At 37.0% G+C, this 18953-nt stretch overlaps 1 protein-coding gene across 7 annotated transcripts in view; it reads left to right on the top strand.

Annotated features, from left to right (window-relative positions):
- Nucleotides 1-3197: 3197 nt before the first annotated feature.
- Nucleotides 3198-18953, top strand: part of LOC309441199 (sodium channel protein type 3 subunit alpha-like) — a gene marked incomplete at both ends in the record, with an annotated part of 42660 nt that continues 26904 nt past the window's right edge. For 2 of the 7 annotated variants that reach the window (XM_082055698.1, XM_082055699.1), the window contains 12 exons: nucleotides 3206-3478; nucleotides 5151-5282; nucleotides 5641-5735; nucleotides 6581-6709; nucleotides 7157-7248; nucleotides 8309-8545; nucleotides 11287-11350; nucleotides 12599-12740; nucleotides 14762-14968; nucleotides 15715-16005; nucleotides 16645-17025; nucleotides 18292-18424. In XM_082055698.1, coding sequence (XP_081911824.1) covers nucleotides 3206-3478; nucleotides 5151-5282; nucleotides 5641-5735; nucleotides 6581-6709; nucleotides 7157-7248; nucleotides 8309-8545; nucleotides 11287-11350; nucleotides 12599-12740; nucleotides 14762-14968; nucleotides 15715-16005; nucleotides 16645-17025; nucleotides 18292-18424 — 2176 coding nt within the window. Of the gene's footprint in view, nucleotides 3479-5150; nucleotides 5283-5640; nucleotides 5736-6580; nucleotides 6710-7156; nucleotides 7249-8308; nucleotides 8546-11286; nucleotides 11351-12598; nucleotides 12741-14761; nucleotides 14969-15714; nucleotides 16006-16644; nucleotides 17026-18291; nucleotides 18425-18953 lie in introns of all 7 variants that reach the window. The other 5 variants (XM_082055700.1, XM_082055701.1, XM_082055702.1 and 2 more) reach the window with 5 other exon arrangements.

Genomic DNA, 18953 nt, shown 5'->3' on the forward strand with positions numbered 1-18953 from the left:
GCAGAAAGATTAGTTTTTGTTCAGATAACATCTGTAACAACTCAGAAAAACTGCTGTGAGGCCTTAGTGGCATTTGGTAAAATAAACAGTCATGAACTTTTAGTTCACAAAATTGGCTAAAAAACTATTTTTAAAGTTTTGTAAAGACTTTATCCAAGTAATGAAAACCCCCTATTTTATTTTGGAAAAAAAACCCAAAACAGAGCTGTAGCTAAATAAATGACCTAAGGGTACCTAATAATACTTGCATTACTTACTTTAGCTCTTAGGTGAAAATGAAGCTTATGGAAAAGGATCCTGGTGTCCTTCCTTGTAAGACAGATCCCTCTCCCTTTTTACTGGTGCATATTCCCTCAGTATTTAGAGCCACAGATGTCATCCAGCTTCTGAAGGAAAAGTACCTTTGAGACACGGGTGTTTGCAGCCCAAGCATGGCTGGGCAGATCTGCAGGTTTGAGAAGGATTTGCTGGAGAAGGCCAAACAACAATCAAACCTTTCATTTAAGAATGGCAAATGACTTTAAGATGGCATGGATGAAATTCTTCATTCTTTAATAAGTATGGGAAGACTTGGCATTCTTGGGCTTTCTGTTCCACATAAAAAAGCATTTCTCTGTTTTCCTAAAGTGTTTTGTGGCTGATGTGAAAAATGTCGGATTTTTATAGCTATTTATTAGGAAATTTCTCATCTCTTTACTAGCCTGTGCAAAGACCCCTTTTTTGAGTCTTTTATCATGGTAAAGAGTATTTGCTAAGGACTCAGAAGCTGTTGTAGCTCAGCTGAAAAAGCAGGGATGTGAAGTCTGTGCACACCCTGGAGTGGCTGCTTTTGATGAAGGGATGGCTTGTGGAATGTTTGGTTGTGTGTCCATGAGAAATTAGTTTCTGCTGGAAGACTTAACATTAGTTGAGGAATTTTTCCATTTTTTTAAGTTGACCTAAAAGTTACCTAAAAGTTGACCTAGAAGAGGCAGAATTCTGGGATTCATGGTATCATGTGTTAATTGACTTTGGTGCTGTTACACTTCATTCCCTCCCGGCACACCCTCACTATTGAGCTCACACTGTGATCAGAAAAAATTATGTCTTCAGCCAGATCTCACCTCCTGGGTAGAACAAGCTCAGTCTGCAGCATTTTTGGTGACAGAAGCCCATAGCAAATGGAGCAAGTCATGTAAATCTGTTGCAAGTTTTTTTGTCCTCTTGGGAATTAAGCCTCACAGCCTCCTAACTACTATTTGCAGTATTTCTGATATTTCTGTCCTGGATGCCTGTTTGTGGAGGGGCTGCAGGGGCCTCTGTGGGGAGAGGCTGGGGCTGTCCTGTGCTGGACATGGCCGGTTCCAGACAGTTCCAGACTGTTCCAGCAGCACTGCACGGCCCCTCCGCCAAGATGGTGGCGCCTGTGAGAAAACACATGCAAGAAACGGCAAAAAGTCCCATGTTCGTGTGAGGAAAAAAGTGCGAGACACAGCCGTGCAAATGCCGAGGTCAAAGAGGAAGCAGGGGCAGGGGGAGCTCCAGGTGCTGGAGCAGAAATTGCTTGGAATCCTGTGGGACAGGCCGTGGTGGAGTGGGTATTGCCTGCAGCCTGTGGAGAGCGGGATGGAGCAGATACCCACGCTGCAGCCTGTGGAGGACACCACACTGGATACTCCTTGAAGGAAATGTGGTATATGGAGAGCCCACATTGGAGCAGTCTTATCCTGAAACGCTGTAGCCTCTGGGAGGGACCAGTGCTGGAGCAGGGGAAACGCGTGAGGAGGAAGGGGCAGCACAGGGGAACAGCCACTGTCTGACCCCAGCCCCCCGGTCCCCGTCCTCCCTGGGCCGTGCGGGAAGGGAGGGGGTATAAGGGTTGAGAATGAAGGAGTGAACTTGAGCCTGGAAGAAAGGTGCAGGAAATTCTTCTAGGTTTTGCATTTGTTTTTCACCATCCAAATCTATTTTAGTTGTCAATAAATTATTTTTCCTCAAGTCGAGTCTGTTTTGCCCATGACAGTAATTGGTAAGTGATCTCCCTGTCTTTATCTTGATGCATGTGCTTTTGTGCTTCATTCTCCCCACCAAGCTCCTTTTGAGGCATGGGAGTGAGGAGCAGTTGGCTGGGAATCTGCCAGCCCACCAGGGTCTGCAAAGGCTCCGGCCCTTACGCATGTCAGCAAGTGGGACTGGATTCCATTTTGTCTCTGTCCATAACATTGGTTTATTCTGAAGATATTGCACCTGTGAGTGTTAACTCCGCTCTCACTGTAGAAAATGGAAGCCTAGAAAGATCTGTTGTAAAGTTATTGTTTGTTGTAATTTAACTGATTTATTGGTTTTAGGTCTTGAAAATATATCTGACCTCAGGGAGAGTGCTGTAACTTTGGGGACAGTATGCTGTGTTTTTTGTATAAATTAAAACCCTTCATCTATCATAACTTCCTTAATTATCGACTGTAGCACCACCAAAGTTACAATTAAAAATCAGGAAAATGCTAGTCAGGAAACCCAAAAAGACAAAGACTAAACTTCAGTTACTTTTTACTTGTGCATCTGGCTTTAAATATACCATACATTTATGTACTATCTGTCTAATAGTATAATATGTACATCAGTTTAGCAAGTATAGTGTAAGCCACCAGATGGAGTAGTGTTGCCATCAGAAATGAAGAGTAATAGAAAGAACATATTTTTTCTTTTTACTTTTGTAACATAAGTTGCAAGGTTTTTTTTAAGCTACTGTGCCAGTTTAATGTATAACTCCATATGGTAGAACTTGTAACCATTGACTGCAGTACATAGCTGTGTTAACACATTTCTTACTTTTTCACAATAAAGTCTACTTTAACTTAATGTTTAGGCTTGGGAAAGAGAGAAAGTTTTTCCTTGTGAGGTTTGTATTAACCTGCGTTGACAAACAGTATGCAAATTTGATCTTTTTATCTTTTTTTTACCTTTCAGTTTTTTTCTTTACCTCATAACTCGCGTCTGTTTGCCATGTCATTACTTTAGGAAAACAAAGGTAGCTAATTTCCTATTAAGGATCTGACAATGTTCAAATACCTCTTGCTACAGTGCTTTCAAATTAGAAGAGGCAGAAGAGATTTGGAGATTTTTGTTGCTGTTGCCCTCTATTTTCTGTTTCTTTTTTTTTCTGCTGTTCTCCTAGGATCTTCTTGCACAAGAGTGTAAAAGCATTTAAAATTTGCAGAATGAAAAGATGGCACGGGCAATGCTGGTACCACCAGGATCCGACAGCTTCTTCCATTTCACCAAGGAATCTCTTGCAGCTATTGAAAAACGTATTGCCGATGAAGCAGCTCATTGTCACAAAGACGAGCATAAAGATGATGGTGGTCATGAAGAATATCACCCAAAGCCAAGTAGTGACTTGGAGGCAGGAAAGACACTGCCATTTATTTATGGTGATATTCCTCCAGGAATGGTGTCTGAACCCCTGGAGGACCTGGATCCATATTATATCAATAAAAAAGTAAGTGTTTTATATTAAGAGTGTTTTAAGTTACCTTTTTTTTTTTTTTAAATGAAAAAAGATCTTTTCTTCTAATGTCTGAGGTTTACTTATGATATTTTGAGTTAGTGGATTTTGCATGAGATGTCCTTTAATCTCTTCAAACCTGATTGAATGCTGAAGCACTTGAAAACTTCCTCTGTGTCTGGCTACTGTGTTTCTGGGTTGTATAGCAAACAGACAGTACCTGAGGTCTAGTTCAGGAGGGCAGTCTTTGTACAAAGTGCTTGTTCAGTCATCTGCCAAAATGATAATTTGTCAAACATTCCTTGAAATCTCATAGAAATACTTGTTAAATGTTAAACTCTATTTGACTAGGGAGGGACATAAGTTAAAAAAATTACTATTATCGCATACTGCCAGCTTCATGTGATTTCTGTGGATAGGTAACAGCTTATATCACTTACAAATGTGAGTTTGTATGCTAGTCAAGGCTAGAACAGTGTACTTTGTGTTTCAATATTGGGTCTATGTTTTAGGCCCTATGTAGACCTGAAGACAAAATCTAAATTTATATTTCTGTACTCTAATGTGACTCAGATTCTTTTTTAGATACAATGATAACAAAATGAGGAAAGAGCAAGGGTGATGACTTTGGCAAGTCCAGACGAAGGTGTTTTAATGTAGGCATGAGAAGTGGAATGATGTTCAGAATGAAAGCACAACTGAGTTTACATTAACAAGGCAATCCAAAATAAGCAGTGAGTGGTTATTTTACTGTGTAAATCAATAAAATGCTTGTTGAATTGAAAACATAGAACAGGTTTTTGAAATGAAGAACTGGATATTAGAGAGATTGATATCTTGCAAGTAAGTAAGTGACCTAAGAGCTATATTGTCGCTGTAAGAAGCAACTAAGTTAAAGCAGTGTTTGTTTTTTTGTAGTACAGAATGTTGAAAACTAATAATCAAATGTATTTTTTTTAGTTACTTTAGTTTTTGTTGTTTCAACTTCATGATTGCTACTGTCAAATCTGTTTCTTCTAAAACAGAATATTATTAGAAAACAAAAACATTCAGTGTTAAAATCTGCTTATTTCTGAAAAGTAGCCTTTTGGGAGAATAGTCATAAGATGTAGATTGAATTAAGATTTCATTAGATGACAGTTTCATTGTGTCTCCTAGTCAAAATCCCAAATGGTTGTATAAATGGTACTAATGATGACTGCACAGGCAATAAAGGCAGTAAAGCCTTTAAAAGCCAAGGATGTCTCACCTCAGAAGCAGTTTTAAAGTGCTGAAACGGTTAAAGAGTTGCTCCTAAATGTCCAAAAATGGTTAACTAGGTGCTTTGTTTCGCATTGCCAGCTCTGATCTAAAGTGCAAGTAACATAGCTGGATTAATTTTTAATGTTTAAAAATGACAAATTGTTAATTATATTTTTAATGTAATGACATAATCCTGGAAAATGCTGAAATGCAGATTTTGTTTAAGAGCACAAAGACTGTATGGTGTTCAGTTTTCATTGCTCGTGAAAACGTAGAGGCTGATACTTGCTTGGATAATTCTGCTGAAAATAAATTTGGCTACTTATATCTGTGTAAGTGCAGCCTCTATTGATGACAAATTTGTTACCATGTATCCTTAATTTCCTATGTCCTCCTTCCCCCACCCCTCTGTTTTTTCTTAAAGACATTTATAGTATTGAATAAGGGGAAGACAATCTTCAGGTTCAGCGCCACACCTGCCTTGTACCTTTTATCTCCTTTCAATATCGTTAGAAGAATAGCTATTAAGATTTTGGTTCATTCATATCCTTTTCACGTGGTTTGTTAAAAATGATTACTGGTCTTTTTTAACATTTGATAATATTGGAGTTTTTTTTGTTTAGTGTTTAAATGTGTTCCTGCCCTTAATTCTTTCTCTCAAAATGAATCAGAGCTAAGATTTGTCACTTTAACCCTCTGATTAAATTCAGAGGAAGAGACCCACAGCATGTGTTCCTAGATGACAGGCAGTAGTATAGCTAGCATTATTGTGCAACATCTTGCATTATTTATTACGTTGCTAGTGTTGGGGAACTGTATCATATATGTTGTCAGTATTCTATAGCCTGGTCAAATCCTCGTGTTTTGTATGACGCAAATTCAGCATAAAAAAAGAGTGTATTCCTTAACTACAGTCAACATTGTTCAGCATGCTCATTATGCTCACTATTTTGACAAACTGTGTGTTTATGACATGGACTAACCTTCCAGACTGGACAAAGAATGTAGAGTAAGTATAAGTAAGCGGTTTAAAAATGAAAAGCTAAATTAAGAGCTAGACCATATAGTTTTACTTACCCTTGTGTGTATTACCAGTATTCTTCTTTTTCTAGCCTGGAGTTTGATCCCAGCTGCAACTCAGAGCAGCGCAGACCTGCAAGGAGGAGAAAAGCTCTGATATTGTTAACCTTTTTCTTTGAGCAAAACTCTGATTAATATTCTTGTTCAGAATGTTTATACAAGTCATGTTTTTATGCATTATCCCTCTTGAGATGTTCCTTCAGCATTTTTATTAAAAACAAAAAACAAGCAAGAAACCACTCAACTTGAAACCGCTGCTTTGCAGTGTGGAAGATGCTTTCTATAGCCCTTATGAAGCACCTTCATTTTGTGTAACAAATCTAGAAATGTGACACACTATTTTTAAAGAAAACACCTCAGTTGAGGATTATTTTTAGACATTCTTAAGTCTACCTGGTTGGCTACCAACTAACTTAAGTAAGCACTAGGTTTCACTTACCTATGGATTTTACTTCTGACATGGCAACCTTGCTGAAATTTTTATTTGAGCTAAAATATTTTCTTAATGTTAGTCATGGTTATTGTTATTTGTGCTCAAATTTCAAAATCTTAGATGCCAGAAACTGCAAAAATATGTTTCAGACAAAATAAATAAATGAATATATCCGATTATCTTACAGAAGAATGGTGGGAAAACAGTCATAGTTATATGAGTTTGTTACTGCTCGTACAGTGCATGTACTGATCACTTGCTTTGAGTGATTTTCCTTTATACTTGTGATGTTGTATCATTGAATGACAATCTTTAACTTCTGCTTTTATGTTTTCTCATAGGTACACTTTCACCGGAATTTATACTTTTGAATTTTTGGTAAAAATCCTTGCAAGAGGCTTCTGTATAAATGATTTTACTTGCCTTCGTGACCCCTGGAACTGGCTTGATTTTGTCGTCATTTCCTTTGCGTAAGTATATAATTTTTTTTAAGGAAAATATGAGTTAGAATTTTTTTTAACCTGTAATGATTTGTTTGAGTTATCTTAGCTTATTTAAAATTAATAGTAGTTGAATTGTTTCAGATTTTTCCATTTTAATATTTTACGCTACTGTAGCACACAACAGAATTAGTGGACTGTTCCACCATATGAAAGAAAAACTGTCACTGAATGATCAATTTTAAGTAGTATTTAAACAATAAAATCACAGAAATCCATTTCCTTTTTTATTTATATTCAGTGAAAATACTTAAGAGTGTATTTCTTAGGGAAAACTTAACTGAAACAGGAAAATATGAATGTAAGTCTGTCATGTAAAGTTGACCTTTCCAAAAAGAAAAATAGTCTGGATTACAGGTCCAGGTAAGTCGTATACACTCTACCTTAATTCTGAATAACTGTGATTTAATCCTACAGGTATATAACAGAATTTGTAAACCTAGGCAATGTTTCAGCTCTTCGAACTTTCAGAGTATTGAGAGCTTTGAAAACTATTTCTGTAATCCCAGGTAAGAGGTAACTGTGTAAAATGGTAGGCGTTCTACATAACCTCTGTTTAATTTTGTGTGTGCTGTCATTGTGTTTGTGTGTGGAATCCCTCACTACAGATATGTGACAGAGTTTGTGGACCTGGGCAATGTCTCAGCGTTGAGAACATTCAGAGTTCTCCGAGCTTTGAAAACAATATCAGTCATTCCAGGTGAGAGCTAGGTTAAACACTGAGGCTGACTGAAATTCCACAGAAGCTGAACTCCTATTTTGAACAGAAGCATCAAGGTTTTAGTTTTAACTTCAATTCGATTCCTTTTTCTAATTCTCTAAAACACTCCGCATCAGTGTTTAATACATTCTTGCATGAGAAATTGAATTAAATAGCCTGTGTATATTTCCACTATATGATGTCAAATTTTCTCTCCCACTTTAAGGATCAAAATTAATTATTTTCATTTTTCTCTTGCTAATGTGAATGTTACTCTTTATTGAAGACATTGGGATTGAAAATTTCACTCTGTTGTGAAAGTTGAATCACTGACAAAGAAAAAGGGATAAGAAAATGAGGGTAGCATGGGAATTGCATGATGAATTTTTTACCTTAAGATGCCTGTCTTCACCAAACCCAACCTCCAGTTGAACAGGATGCAATTGAATGCAATCCTTAACATTTCTGCTACAATGCAATTGTGTTCTGGTTTTGTTTGCTGTGATAGAACTAATACATTGTGTATTGGAATGGAACACTGGCAAAGGTTTGGAGCAAGATGCATCAAGAAGAAAATAAATCAACTATTTTCTTTACATGTACTTTATATGTATAGAGAGCATGAATAAAAAGTTACTTTTTCATTTGAGGAGCAGGTGCTTTGGAATGTGTACCGTTCATTCCCATTAATATTTTCAAATTAATTTGTCAGGAATTAAGAGACCTGTTGGTAGATTTTTGCTTTGGGAAATATTTTAAGGCTATTTTTGTGAAGCTTGCATGATATTTAAGTGTGTTGGAGTAGTTCACATTCATTTTGGCTTAGGTAAATATTTAATATTATAATAAAAATCTGCCTCTGTTTGCAGGCTTGAAAACTATCGTTGGAGCCCTAATTCAGTCTGTGAAGAAGCTCTCAGATGTTATGATCCTGACTGTGTTTTGCCTGAGTGTATTTGCACTAATAGGACTGCAACTATTCATGGGAAATTTGAAGAATAAATGCTTGTTATGGCCATCAGAAAATTCAACATCTTTTGAAAAATACATAACTCCGTACTTTAATGGTACGGTGTTTGATTGGACTGCATACATCGAAAATGAAAGTAAGAAGTACTGTTATAACTTGCTAAAATTTTTGTATATAAACTCACAGAGAAGATTACTCTTTCATTTTAAGTGATAGCACTGGTGAAGTTGTAATGCACAATAAACTATGAGATATACTATAACAACTTCCGATTGCCAAAAATGTGATTGATTGTTATGTTTGTGTTGGAAGTGGATTTACAGGGTATTGCTTAGGAATTACTTGTAAAAGTAGTAGTATTTAAGGAAAAAGAAATTGGTAGAATAATAGATGCTGGCTTTCCTCCTCAGTGACCCAAAAGTAGAAGAAAGTATGGTTGTTACAGGCTGAGTTTTGTTGAGTCATATTTCAGTCCTTACTTTAAAATGCACCTTAACATCTCTGCTGTTTTCCGTGTTTTCAGGTTTTCTTTCTATATTTCCGAATGGTTAAAGTTCTGGAAGTTCTGTGACTCTATTGACGTTTTATGTGCGGTCTGTCGTTTTGACTATTTGCCTAAGAAGGGACACAAAAAGGGTGTGGTGATAGTGCTATCTATCAGCTTTGTGGACAATATTGTCTGATAGTTTATATGCTGTAAAATACTTGTGAATTCTCTCTTCAAATACAGTATATAAATTCTCTGTTTCCATTTCCCACTAAGTAGCAGTCTAAACCTAAAAGACAGAACTTAAATCTTCCAGAATGTCAGTTGCTTCCTATGCTACAACTGTTGACTTTACTGGGAGTCGTTACAGAGTGCTGATGCAGGCAAAGCAGTTCCATCTAGTTGTGTTTGCATTCCTCCTTTCTGTAGAACCTGTTCTTAATCATTTGTATGTGTCAGTTGTATTACAATTGCACTAGGCTCAGTTGTGGCTCCTCCTGAGATCTCTTCCAGCATATCATATGCTGGTCAACTGTGACTGAGTGTGATACCCTCTAGTGGCTTTTCTTAACATCTGTGTGGGTTCATTTATTTAGGATCAAGGCCAGATCCACTTTTCAAGTCTTGTATCCACATGTCAAAGTACTGACACCTGGCATTTTGATCAGGATCTGAACACTTAGACTTTTGGCCAGCTCTGAAGATATTATGGAAGTGTAATAGGATTATAATTTTTCTAACATTGTATAAGTACTGTTCTTGAATGGTAGGATTTTGGCATCACTAGGTTTGCTTTAGGTGTTCAGTTTAAAATCCTCCTGTCTTCACATATTCTTCATCCCATGGGCTGTTTCTGGTGATTTAAATACTGCAATAGTATTTTACCCTGTGAAAGCCAGAGCCATTTGTCAACTTGAAAGGTACATTAAGAATATTAATTGAGTATGACTGAAGATTAGGTTAGTTGGGATAAATTTTTTCCATATCTGTCTGTTTTCCAGATTTTGGTGTCTGGCTATCCTCATGGTGAAAAGTTTTTCTTTATATCCAGTTGGAACCTCTCTTGTTTCAAATTGTGCCCGTTCTCTGCCATTCTGCTGCCAAACACCAGTGAGAAGAACCTGTTTCTGTCCTGTTAATAACCTCCTTGTAGTTGCTGGATGCTTTCTACCAACTACCCTCACAGCTTGCCTTCCTCCAAGGGCAAGTGCTCCAGCCCTCTCATCATCTTGCTTACCCTCTGTTGAACTTGCTCCCTTCATCAATGTCTTTCTTGCATTGCGGAAGCCAAACCTGGCTATGATATTCTAGGTACAGTCTAAGGAGTGCTGAGCTGAGCGGGACAGTTGCTTCCCTTGCTCTGCTGGCTGTGCTTCTCTTCATGCAGCCCAGGAGGCTGCTGCTGCCCTTCCTGGCTGCCAGGGCACACTGCTGGCTCACCTTCACCTCCATGCCTGTCTGCCGAGACCCCAATGCCTTTTCTGCAGAGCGGCTCCCTAGCCAGGCAGCTCCCAGGCTATGCCATTGCAAGGGGCTCTTCCTTCTCAGGTACAGCCCAATTTTATGTGTTTCTTGTCAGCACATTCCACCAGCTTGCCTAGGTCCCTCTGAATGGGGTCTGCCCTCAGGCATGTCACCTTCTTCCCCAATTTGTTGTAGTCTTTTTTTTTTTTTTTTTTTAAAGAACAGCACAGTTGTTAATCATTAATTCTATTCATTTATTTCTGAAGGCTACCATCTTATAATTAAAAGAAAAATTCTGTTAAGTTGTTTATAGTACAGCAGCTTTTACAACATTGCCATAGGTATTAATATACATACGTCTTCATTTTAAATTCTACCTACATATTTTCAGTCACAAGATGTGCTAGCTAATGTTGCTCTGACTTCAAAACTGTTAGCCAGCCATTGTAAACAGTTCCATTTTTAAAAAGATAGGTTTTAATTGTCTCATTACAGTCTACCTACTGAATAAGAGGAGGTGTTTTAAGCTTTATACTTTCTCTCAGTTATTGAGATTTTGGAAGGATATTCAGTTTGCTATGGCTCAAGAAGAGAATATAGCCAACTTATGTTCTTCTAATAATTATTCTAGGATTTTGTTTTTACATTGTGTTTTTCTGTTATTCTTTAATTTTGCAACTTTACTTACCTTTGTGGAAGTGCCAGTATTTGAACCCATTATTGGGAAAACATGAATAAGAGATTATGAGCATTCAAACCATGATATCTTAAACATAGGTTCGTCCTCACAAAAAAAAATCCAAAACCAAACCAACTCCCTAACGACCCCTCCCAAACCTCACAAACAAACAAACAAAACAAAAAACAAGGAAAACTCAAAAAACTCCTTCAATTTATAATCATGTCACTTCCTATATTTTCTTTAGGTCATTTCTATCGCCTAGAAGGACAAAAAGATTACTTGCTTTGTGGCAACAGCTCAGATGCAGGGTAAGTTACACTGAAAATTACATACTAACTGTCTAAAAAAAACCATTAAAAATATCACTCTAAACTTAAAAAGCTAATTTAGCTACCTAACTTCACAATCAATTATATGTGGTCATGGTTCATAGTAAGTAAACACTTGAATGAGTAAAAATGTTAAATGAGAAAGTACTTAGCTATAAATTCCTTTTAAAAACACTCATGTAACCAGACAATTCCATTTGAGCAGGTAGCTGTTGCATTATCAGTGACTTAAGAGCACAGTTTATCGTGGGTTTCGTGCCATTTCTCTTCTCTAGAATATGCGTGGGGCACTGGGGCTGATGACCAACTTTTGGGAAGACATCTTCAGGATTCTTCTATCTGTGGACTACATGCATGGCACTGTCTTGCTCTCTCTTTGTGATGGTTCTTTTTAACAAAATCACATTATTCTATATTCTAATGATTTATCAGTTCACCCCTTGGTTTTGGTTGGTTATATGTTTAAAAAAGATATATCTTCTTTTTTGTAAACATTTTGTGTATGTATATTAGTAACTATCAGATAATTTTATGTGTGTGTGTAAATACAGCTCTAATTTACACATGCATATGTATGAAAATAAATCTTTCTAGTGTCTTTCTGTGGAGGTTTTGTAGGCAAGAACCTCATCTACCCTTCAAGAATGGAATCATAACTGAAACATTGTGCCTACATTTGATATCAAGATTGGATCACCTATCTGATATGTACAGGTTTTGGAGATAAAAGTATTAGTATGATGTTTGTTCGCTGTTAAGAAATTGGTAGAATTTGTTAATTTGGCTTCAATAATTCACAAACATTCAGAAACAAAACAATCTGCTATGCCAGCTGACAGACAAAATTCAGCATATGTATACTGACTTCCTTTTTATTTGCACGGAACTATTCACCTTATGGAATCTTTGTGTTAAGTAAACATATTATTTCCACTGAAGAGGTACCTGCAGAGGTAATAACTGAACTGTTGGGAATAGGTTTCACTTCATGAATAATGGTGAAAAAAGTTTGGAAGAAAGATTTTTTCATTTATTTGTTTGCTCTTTTCTGGCTTTTTTTAAAGAACACTTTATTTCCTCACTACTTTTTAAAATGTTGTAAATCACAAATAGCAGCACCCTTCATAGATTAGATCTAATGAACCTTCATTAGATGCTCGAGATACAATAATTTAAAAACAATTTTTTAGATGCATTGCATTACTTTTTTTTTTTTTTTCCTCCTAGTAAATGTCCAGAAGAGTTTATCTGTGTAAAAGCTGGTAGAAACCCCAACTATGGATATACGAGCTTTGACACATTCAGTTGGGCATTCTTGTCACTATTTCGACTGATGACACAAGACTCGTGGGAAACCCTTTATCAGCAGGTGAGTGTATAGTAAAAATTGTGGTTAGCGTCTTACTGGTCCCAAATCAAACATGGAAAGGCCATTTGTATTTATATTACATACCATTGCTATTGTTAGCAATTGAAAATGAACAGTATGAAAGGAAGCAAATTCACAGAATCACAGAATGTTAGGTATTGGAAGGGACCTCGAAAGATCATGTAGTCCAATCCCCCTGCCGGAGCAGGAACACCCAGATGAGGTTACACAGGAAGGGGTCCAGGAGGGATTTGAATGTCTCCAGCGTAGGAGACTCCACAACCTCCCTGGGCAGCCTGTTCCAGTGCTCTGTCACCCTTACTGAGAAGAAGTTTCTTCTCAAATTTAAGTGGAACCTCTTGTGTTCCAGTTTGAACCCATTACCCCTTGTCCTATCATTGGTTGTCACTGAGAAGAGCCTGGCTCCATCCTCGTGACACTCACCCTTTATATATCTGTAAACATTAATGAGGTCACCCCTCAGTCTCCTCTTCTCCAAGCTAAAGAGACCCAGCTCCCTCAGCCTTTCCTCATAAGGGAGGTGCTCCACTCCCTTAATCATCTTTATTGCCCTGTGCTGGACTCTCTCCAGCAATTCCCTGTCCTTCTGGAACTGAGGGGCCACAACTGGACACAATATTCCAGGTGCGGTCTCACCAGGGCAGAGTAGAGGGGAAGGAGAACCTCTCTTGACCTACTAACCACCCCCCTTGTAATACACCCCAGGATGCCATTGGCCTTCCCGGCCACAAGAGCACAGTGCTGGCTCATGGTCATCCTGCTGTCCACCAGGACCCCCAGGTCCCTTTCCCCTACGCTGCTCTCTATTATGTCATTCCCCAACTTATACTGGAACCTGGGGTTGTTTCTACCCAGATGCAAGACTCTACACTTTCCCTTGTTATATTTCATTCAGTTTTTCCCTGCCCAACTCTCCAGCCTGTTCAGGTTTCACTGGATGGCGGCAGCACAGCCTTCTGGCGTGTCAGCCACTCCTCCCAGCTTGGTGTCATCAGCAGACTTGCTGATAGTACACTCTATTCCCTCCTCCAAATCATTGATGAATATATTGAATAGTATAGGCCCCAGTACTGACCCCTGAGGCACTCCACCAGATACAGGCCTCCAACTAGACTCCGCCCCATTGACCACGACTCTCTGGCTTCTTTCCTTCAGCCAGTTCGCAGTCCACCTCACTACCCGATCATCCAGACTGCAATCCCTCAGTTTAGCTATAAGGATGCTGTGGGAGACTGTGTCAAATGCCTCACGCAAGTTAAGGTAGATCATGGTAGATCGTGTCCACTGCTCAATTCAGTTGCAGAATTGAGCAGACATGGGCACTGTTTCCAGAATCTCACATGGTTTTTGAAGAGACACATGAGGTTTTTTGATCCTTTAATTTTTACAGCGTATATTTCATTTTGTGCCTTATGATAAAGCATCTTATTTTCAAAAAACTTTGATATTGTGTTTAAATTGCAAAAATACTGTGACAGCAAAATCTGTATCTTAATTTCTGTACCTTGTATCCTATTTTTGATCATCAAGTACATGTCTTGATTTATATTACTTTTCTTACCATAGTTTTTTGTTATATGGTATGTGAAAATCTGTTAATGATAATAAATATTATCTTTTAATTATTTAATCAATTGTGCCATCTTGAATTCTTTTGATTAATTCAAGGAGAAGGCCTGCTAATGCCTGCTGAGCATACTAAGCATCCAGCCTATGATATGTGATTTACATTAATTGCTGTGATCCCATATCCTTTTGAAGAGTATTAGGTATAAAGAGGATTGTCTCAAAGCAGCATGATCCTTAAACATGTTTTTCTCATACATGAGTGCTACCCTTATTTTGATTACTTTGTAATTCAGAAAGCTTGTATGATCTTACTACAGAAGGAAGAACAACTCAACAGTAGTTCTTCACTTTTCAAATTCAGTAGTTTTGCAGTTCATAAGCACTTCATGCATGTTTTCACCACATGGCTCATTTATCTTCTTCTCCTATAGACGCTACGAGCTGTTGGCAAAACATACATGATATTTTTTGTTCTGGTCATTTTTCTGGGTTCCTTCTATTTGATTAACTTGATTTTGGCTGTGGTTGCCATGGCCTATGAAGAACAAAATCAAGCAACTATGGTTGAGGCAGAACAGAAGGAGGCAGACTTGCAGCAGATGCTCGAACAGCTGAGGAAGCAGCAAGAAGAAGCTCAGGTATTTTCTAACAAGAATTTGAGCTTTAGTATATTCCTTTGCATGCTATTTGTTGAAAACAAACCAAATAATTAAATTAATATATATTTTAAAAATCCATTCTTTTACATGCCTCACAAGTACTATAGACTGCTTTGGCTATGGCTTCTTATTGGTTTTAAAATGTATGATGTCTGAAGTGTTAACGAATTTCTGAACTGAGAACAAAAAGTACTTCCCAAATCAGAATAATAGTTTTAAATTAAGTATTTCTTATCTAGAGGTAGTATGTATTAACCTTTTATGATAAAATTTCCAATCGTCATTTTAGAAATAATTGCTATACTTGTGAAATACTTGTCAAGCCTTGATTAGAGTTTAAAATATTTTTATCCATAAGTTTCTGACTGATTTTTGCTACTTGTGTTATCACTGGTGAATGAAAGACTGAAAGTAGTACCCCAATATTTTTTCCTAAGAGCAGCTTAAGGAAGCTGTTACATACAATAACAGTTTAAATTAGTTTACTAAATTAATACAGGCTGAAGTATGACCCTGTTTAGCTCTTTCATTTGCAGTTGCATTCAGTCTATTTTTTTTAATTTTCATGTATTTTCTACTGAATTTTGGGGCAGTTTTGCACAAATCCCTCTAGGCTTTTGTCACACATCTAGAAGCAATTTGGTTTAAGTCTTAGGATCAAGGTCTCTAGCTTTCTTTTAAAAATGTGATTTGTTAAGCATCACATTAAATAATTGCTGTGACAGGCAATAGCAGCAGCTGCAGTAGAGATGACTGAGTACAGCGGTGAGAGTGGGATTGGTGGACCCTCAGATAGCTCTTCAGAAGCATCCAAGCTTAGCTCAAAAAGTGCCAAAGAAAGGAGAAATAGAAGGAAGAAAAGAAGACAGAGGGAGCTCTCTGGAGAAGAAGATGACACGAAGGATGAAAAGCTTCCAAAATCCGAATCAGATGGGAGTATCAGAAGGAAAGGTTTCCATTTTTCTTTTGATGGGAACAGACTTGCTTATGGGAAGCCATTCACATCACCCCACCAGGTACTGTGAATAGTTCAGTTGTCATTTTGGGGGTTTATGAGATAACTGTAATACGTGACAAACTTCACTGCAAGTTTGTAAAGTAAGACAACCAAGAAAAAAATCATGTTGCGTTATTTTAAATACCAACTTACTGTTGGTATTATTTTCTAGAGTGTACCTGAAGAAGTGTTTAGATCTCTCTCATTTTGTTGTTTAGGATCTGGTGGGTCTTAACAAGCACAGCAGCGTTACATTTTCCTAGTTAATTTGAAATGGAAATCTCTCTTTAATTCATAAAGGGAAAATTTAAGTAGAAAGTATCAATGTAGAAGACTAAGGATAGTAGTATCTTTTAAGATTATCTATGTGGATCATTAGAATTTCTAGAAGTCTTGATTTTTCTCTTTAATACAGTGAAAGAAACTACTATGGCCTTATACATGTTCATTTTTTTTCTCTCTAATACTTAAGATATATGGCAAATTTAGCCATTCAGATGACTCTCATCTCTAGTCTGATATCTACCTAAGGCACTGTATTAACAATAACACTGACAGATTCCTGGGGAATATATAAATTATTATTTTTTTAATACGTAGACATGCATTTTATGTATTTAAAATCTTCAATTGGTCATTTTGTTTGTTTCCTTTGCAGTCTTTACTGAGTGTTCATGGCTCCCTGTTTTCTCCCAGACGTAGTAGTAGAACAAGTCTTTTCAGTTTTAGGGAATACGGAAGAAAGATGGGATCTGAAAATGACTTTGCTGATGATGAGCACAGCACGTTTGAGGATAATGGGAGCAGAAGAGGTTCTCTCTTTTTGCCGCACAGACATGGTGAACGGCGGAACAGTAACATTAGTCAGGCCAGTAGGTCATCAAGAAGGATGGCGGTTTTTCCAGTGAATGGGAAGATGCACAGCACTGTGGATTGCAATGGGGTGGTTTCCTTAATGGACAGACCACCAGGTCTGTTGTCACCTACAGGACAGCTTCTGCCAGAGGTGATAATAGATAAACCGACAACTGATGACAACGTAAGAAAGTTTTAAATTACTCCAGGTTTCATGACCTTTATTTATTGCCCCAGACAATGTTTCAATGGAATTAAATGTTTTGAAAATGGTTGAGAAATTGTAAATGCTTTTGCATATCTTACTGTAATGAAATGGGTTTACGGTGATTCACTGCAAAGTGAGAGGTTGAAGCATGAAAATGAAAGAGAACAAAGTAGCATGTTTTATATACTTGCAGATCAATGACATGCATACACCTGCATGGTGAATCCAATCAGTAATGTTCTATTGCTGAATTTGTTTTAGAACCCAAAATAGGGTGCTCAGCTTTTTAAACATTCTGCATATTATTATGTTTGTTTGATATTTTTTTCTTTATGGTTTCAACCTCCCTTTAAATGTGTTTTCTAATTCTCTATCAGAAATCTTCTGGTTCTGCTTGCCACCCCCACACCTCTCCTGTATTTAGTATCATGCAAATGTAGCATAGCCTTTAAGATTATGTTGACATTTTAGAAGCTCTGAAAGCTGTTTTTTCTCCTGGGTCTCAGAGATGATCTGAGTTTCTCACTGCCTAGAATCAGGGTACAATTAAAAAAAAAAACCAAAAACCATGCAAATTCATCTATTTCTTCCTCTGGTCAGTTTACCCTTTCCCCTCAGTCTTTAGCAATGGAGCAGAGGGATCCATTGCATGTTTTTTCCTGGAAACCTGGAATCTGAAAGAACATCAGCCAGATTCCTTACAGTTATAATCTTCTTGCAGTTTATTATAATTTCATTTTCATCTATTTATTTAATTTACTTTTTAAAAAATCTATCTATGCTCGTACATTCAAAACTCCTTTATAACTGAGGTGTGTTCAATGATATAACACAGCTTTCATTTTTTTTTTTTTTTTCGTAAAATGATTAAATACTTAAAAATCATTTGGGTTTTGGGTCAGTTAAGTCAGACTTCTTTTGTTGCTTCTGTTGAAATTCATTAAAAAATCAGAGATGATAGCTTTTCAATGTAAAAGATATAATTTAAATTAGTTCTGGATGGGTATAGAAGTCAAGGCCAATCTACAAAAATTACTGTTAGAAAATAATTGTTATTGCAGCAAACTTCCTGGCATAAATCACATATTATAAGTATTTTCTAAGTAAACTAGTTGGGAAGTGAAATATTGGTGAAGTATACAACTGGGAACTTTTCTGATTCCAGTGTTGCAACAGTCTTAGTTTGTTTCCTTGGTTATGGCCTCCTCCAAAATTTCTTTGTGTCTAATTTTTTTTTTATAGAGCACTACTACAGAAATAGAAATGAAAAAGAGGCGTACAAGTTCATATCAAATACCAATGGAGTTGCTGGAGGATCCCAATTTAAGGGAAAGAGCCATGAGTATAGCTGGGATTATCACAAATACAATGGAAGGTGTGTTATGACTGCAGATAGATGAACTTTCTTGACATAGTCCTAGATTTTCTTGAAGGTATTGTATCACAGTGCAAATACAGAAGACAAAAGATATGTAGCCATTGCAAACATGTAAGCTAAATGATAGAACAAAAGTGCACATACATACTGAAAAAAGAAATGAAGGAATCTGATGAGCAGGCTAACTAAGAAGCACATTGTAATTAAAATAGATAATGTGTAGGTGTTTTATACTAGTTATTCATGTTCAGCAGTACAGTTATTGGAAGAATGCCTTGCCATAAATTTTCCAGAAAAATGTTACTGAAAATTAAAGACCAGGCCTTAGTTAAGGAGAAGGAAATTTGTATTAGGATTATTTGGAACAGTGAAATTATTACTAGTGAAATTCTTGAAAAAGCCTGAATAGTTTTCAAAAAAACTGTTCATGGTGAATTAATCTTATTTTTCCTGCAAATAAATAACTAGACATTAGAGAGGGCCACGAAGTTGGAAATTTTACTGAGAAGACTATCCTTAAATGTAA

This window comes from Streptopelia decaocto, assembly GCF_964273445.1.
Source record: "Streptopelia decaocto genome assembly, chromosome: 6".
Classification (NCBI taxonomy): Eukaryota; Metazoa; Chordata; class Aves; order Columbiformes; family Columbidae; genus Streptopelia; species Streptopelia decaocto.